At 28.2% G+C, this 5,491-nt stretch overlaps 1 protein-coding gene across 1 annotated transcript in view; it reads left to right on the plus strand.

Moving 5' to 3' along the window:
- The window catches only part of LOC100574012 (aminopeptidase N), a 154,184-nt gene extending 149,901 nt beyond the window's left edge, over positions 1 to 4,283 (plus strand). The window contains exons 10-15 of the mRNA XM_029485481.1: positions 75 to 355; positions 2,927 to 3,126; positions 3,184 to 3,351; positions 3,410 to 3,550; positions 3,666 to 3,747; positions 3,817 to 4,283. Of these exons, the coding sequence (XP_029341341.1) occupies positions 75 to 355; positions 2,927 to 3,126; positions 3,184 to 3,351; positions 3,410 to 3,550; positions 3,666 to 3,747; positions 3,817 to 3,948 (1,004 nt within the window). The 3' untranslated portion in view covers positions 3,949 to 4,283. The remainder of the gene's footprint in view (positions 1 to 74; positions 356 to 2,926; positions 3,127 to 3,183; positions 3,352 to 3,409; positions 3,551 to 3,665; positions 3,748 to 3,816) is intronic.
- The last annotated feature ends 1,208 nt before the right edge of the window (positions 4,284 to 5,491 follow it).

The following is a 5,491-nucleotide window of genomic DNA, read 5'->3' on the forward strand; positions in this document are numbered from 1 at the left end:
TGAATCGAATAGTTTTAATCGTTTGATAAATTATAACATAATAGTAATACTATATTCATTATATGTTTTTGTAGTTTTATTCAGAGTGTTTTACGATAAACGAAACTGGATGGGTATCATTTGTACGCTGAACGATCCAACTAAATACGAAACTATACCCACGTTAAACCGAGTACAGCTGATCATGGATTCGCTTAGCTTTTCACAAGTCGGTGACATGGACTACGAAATCACGTTCCAACTTTTGAAATATCTAAAAAACGAAAAACAGTATACACCGTGGTTTGCTGCACTCAGTGTTTGGAGAATGTTTGATGATTTACTGAAAAGGACTCCGAAACTTGCGGTATTGCAAGTTAGTTTAAAAGGCATTTCTTATTTTATTATTAATCACAAATGTCTAAATAAAGGAGATATCTCAATTCAGGGTGGGGGGTGGCTGTTGAAATGGCTAAAAATCATGTAATTTGGAAAACCCAAACTTTTTTTCAGCTCAATCGTTTGTAAGTCATTTGTAAAGGTGTGTAAAAACAAAATTTTCGTTTGTAAAGATAACATAAAAAAGTTATGCCCATTTCAGGGTGGGGGTTGAAGAAATGGCTAAAAACCGTGCAATTTGGAAAACCAAAACTTTTTTCAGCTCAATCGTTTGTAAGTCATTTGTAAAGGTTTGTAAAAACATAAATTTTCCTCCACCCTGAATTGGCCATAACTTTTTTTGGTTTTCTTTACAAACGAAAATGTTTGCTTTACAAACCTTTAGTCAGATGACTTATAAACCCTTTGTAACGTTTTGATGAAAATTTTCAAAATCGGTGGTGGGGGGGGGGGGGGGTGGGGGCTGGAGAAATGTCCGTCTAAAAACCATGACATTATTAACTAAATTCCAGTTTTAAATAATTATATTTTTATTTTATTCATCATAGTAATTACTAATTAGTAACAGAATATTATAATATATTATTTTTTACATTTCATACCACAAAACTTCATACGTTTACTTTAAAAGAATATTAAAGAATATAATATTGAAATATATCATTCTAAATAAGTACTTGGAATATTTTGTAACGTAATATTTGAACAATAAAAATTTTAACATGTAATTTATGAGTTTCATATTTTTTTAAATTGTTGGGTGATACTGAAAATTAAGTAAAAAAAGTGATAAGTATGTTTTATTTCTATATAAAATTTATCGTGTGGAGCGAGAAAAATGTTTGGTATAGATTTTGACTAAGTATCGAGCGTAGTGAGACATTTTTTTTGGGATACAACTAAAAAATATAGCGTATACTCAAGACATTATTTACCAATACATCCCTGATTATAACAATTTATGAAGTGTGTACTAAGACTAAGCCAATCTTTCTTAGTACCATTTACGTAAATACGTAGGTAATTACTTAAATAAGTATTTGTAATTTATTACTTATATAAATTATTATGCCTCATAAGTTAATGCAGTTTGTCACGCCATTGCTGCTGGTTGACGAATAAAAAAAATTCAACACCTGATAATATAAGTTAACAATTTGTTGACTAAATGTTAAAAACAAATAAAAGTATTATTATAATATTAAGTAACCGTTTGCAGCTAGCAGAGTATTCATGTATAATACAATAAACTCCTAAATGTGTCAAACAATTTAACGATCATAGTAAGAAAAATAATGTCACATATCGTGACCTCATACTTATACCTCTTATATCAAGTTTTTTCGAAAATGACATTTTGGTACCACTGCATAACTGCTATCATTGAGCGTAATTTGTATTCATGACTGAACATTTTATTATGTTTTTTCCCACAGAAAAATCATTTGTAGTGATAACAGTTCTATAGGAATCTGTATAGGAAATGTATTTAGTTTATTGTTTCTCCTGAACAATTTCAAAAACGTGAGATAAGAGGTATTAGCATGAGAGTCGCGATATGTCATGTAAAAAAATTTGAAATATATAAAATGTAAGTGTAATGTCTATTTTTAGAAGAATCATTTATTTCGTATGTTATTTACCTAAGTCTGGCAATATGTAAGTCTTAAAAGGGATTTCAATTATACTTTGTACTCATTTTCTAATACAAGATCTGCAATAATAATTGTATGCATCACTCATAACACTTATGATACAATACAGATTTTAATTTTATAATACAATCAGTGGGTAATAAAATAATTAGCCATGAGCTGTGTGTTTGATATACCTTTCTTACACTAAAATATATAAAGGGTCTTCAACCTAAAATCAAAGTGAAAGATCACAATGAGCATTAACTCATAATTTAATTTTTCTCCAATTCTATATGGTTATTACTAATTATCTTTAATCTTATATTAGAATAATGGTCCTAGGCAAGTCAAACAAGTCAAACAACCCAACAAGTCACCACGACCAAACCAAAATAATGCTATTTTCCTCTGTTTGGAGCCATTTAATAATTTAGGTAATTCCTGAAAATGAGTATCAATGTTGAGTTGTAGATGAATTTCTAAGTGTTTTGTCAACTACTGGAAAATAGTATTGATTTGAATTTTCAGATCTAAGTTAGTAGAAATATAAAATAATCACATCATCCAGCACTGTCAGACTTTTTTTTATCATTGTTCAGTGAAAATGTTCTTTCGAAAGACTCACAGTTAAGATTTAATTTTATACATCAAGAAGATACGCAACACTCAAAGTTGAAAGAATCAAAAATACCTATGCAAAATAAAATATCATAATTTAGTGCACCGTATAATTAAAAACGAATTTATTTCGTATGGCATACAAAACTCTAATAACGAAATGCTATACTCTTGAATTACAGACAATCAACTGCTATAAGTCCCGAACTCCATACTAATTTTATTGTATTTTGAATATTTACCTGTTGTACTTACTTAACGTATGGACGTTGTTTAATGAAATATGGTTTCAGAAAAATATGCGGGATATGTTGTCGTGTATGTATAGCAAATACAGAAACATGGACGAGAAAGTTAATGGTTATGAAAACATACAACTTCAAAGTCTCGTGATTTCCAGAGCTTGCGAATACAAAACAAAGGACTGTATCCAACGAGTTCTGGACTTGTTTAGAAAGTGGATGAAAAGTAGTGACCCAGACAATAATAATATGTGAGTTTTATCGAAGTTCAATTGAATAAAATACTAACTGTAATCCAAATATGTTAGATTGCCTAAAGAATTGAAAGACACTATTTGCATTCAAGCTGTACAATATGGAGGTGAAGAAGAATGGAATTTTTTATTTGAACGTTATCAACGTTCCAATTTGCCGACTGAAAAATCTTATATGCTCTATGCATTAGGATGTACTTCAATAGAATCGTTACTACTGAGGTATTAATATCGTTTAATACAGACAGCACATTAATGTTTTATATTGTTTTTGATTTAGATTTTTGAATTGGTCACTTGATGAATCTATTATTCCCAGAGAAGACGCCCCCACAGTATTCTACTCTGAAACGTTCAATGAAGTTGGATTTTTAGTAGCAAAAGAATTTTTGTATTGCAAAATTGCAGATATATATGAATAGTGAGTTATCGTGAATTTTCATTTTGTTAATGTCAATATTCATATTATGTAGAATAAACAAATTAGAATAAATTGAAAGGTCAAATAACTTATTAATTTAATTTTATATTTGTAGCTATCAACGTCAAGGCGATAGTTTAGGTGAATATGTAAATGATATTGCGTCTCAAATGAAAACTAAAGAAGAATTAGAAGAGGTAATTACCAGAACAAATTATTTTGTTAAAAAACAAAAGTTTCATTCAAATGTTTTTTTTTCCATAAAGCTCCAATCATTTATTACTAAATCATCAAGTTACTTTAAAGAACCTGATTCGGTTATCAATCAGATAACTGAGACTATTAATAAAAACATTGAATGGACATCGAAGTTTTATAATAAAATAGTACCATATTAATGATGTTATGAGTGGGCGCCTGAAGACAGTTTGATTTGTGTTAATAACTGTACAGTTTTCGGCCACTTTGACATAATACATATCACGTAACATACTAGAAATATTAAGTTATTCCCATTTTTAACTACATACTTTTTTAATAATCTGGCGTGGTTAATATTTTACCTTGACTTGTGTCACAAGATGCAAATTTCAGATCAGAATAGTTAATTGGATATCTTAATTAAACTTGTCATTAAATATATTCATTTATTTTTCACAAGTTAACATAACTCTATGTACATATAACTATGAAGTATGATTACATTCTTTTATTATAATAAATAATAACATAAATAAATTGTTTCTTTTTACAAGACAAATAATAGTTGAGAAAAATAATATTTCTCTTACAACCAATTCAGGTCCTATTTTATAGTATTTTTTTTTTAAATATATATACCGGGTGATTCATTTATCATTGAACACTCATTATTTCAAAAAGTGTACATTTTTTTGAAAATATTTTTTTACATAGTTTCAAGTCGCTTATAGAACAACGTTTTTCTTAAAAAATTATATTTTTAAATACTTTTTTCCTTATAATTACACGTACCTACCTCACCGTTGGTATAAAAAGTATTGATACACACAAAATCCACATTATTGTGATTGTAAAACAAAATGTAGGTATTAAATTTAAATTTAATACCTAAACTTAATAATAATAATTTAATAAACAGATAATAATTAATAATATAGACGTCGAGTAAATGGAAAAGTTTAATCGAGTTAGTTGACTGTTAAATTTGTACGATATTAGTAGGTTGTTAATCTAGGTATATCGTCAAAAGTTAATTTAGAGAATTATTGTACCTACAACAGTATTGTACTTACTCACTGATAAGCTCTGTTAAAACAAAGTTATTATGTTATTAATTACCGCGCCCAAGTCATATTATATAGTATTGTGATTGTACCACTTTTAATTAAACATTTTTTTTTTTTTAAATTCTTTTTACTTAATTCACACTGCAGTGATAATAAGCAATAACATGTTTCTGTATACCTGTTAAATTATATTAAATCCAGAAATATGTGTAGGTACTGATTTGTTTTTATCGAAGACCATTCTTCTATAGTATTGCAAATACGACAGACCGGAAAAATATGTACTCAGATACCTGTGTAATTTTAAATTTATCTAACAAGAAATTTATATTTTTATACACTCGCGCGTGATAATGAACTTTTACTTTGTATTCGACAAAACCAATGGTCATTGGGCTGAATTAACTGCAGAACATTGTTGTTCATAGTTTTATTGTGTACGTCATCGACGACGGTTATATTACCTTTCTAAAAAACAAAATAATAAACTGACGTAATAATAATTGTTCACTATTATGCATATTATAATAATTGTTCTGTCTATAATGGTGGGTACCTATACATTAGGTATAGCTTAGTAATAAAATATAACAATTATCGACAAAAGATAATAGAGATACCATATATCGTATAAACGCGTAGTGCCTATATTATAGCACGCACGAGTGATTAT

The sequence above is a fragment of the Acyrthosiphon pisum genome, chromosome X, assembly GCF_005508785.2.
Source record: "Acyrthosiphon pisum isolate AL4f chromosome X, pea_aphid_22Mar2018_4r6ur, whole genome shotgun sequence".
NCBI lineage: Eukaryota > Metazoa > Arthropoda > Insecta > Hemiptera > Aphididae > Acyrthosiphon > Acyrthosiphon pisum.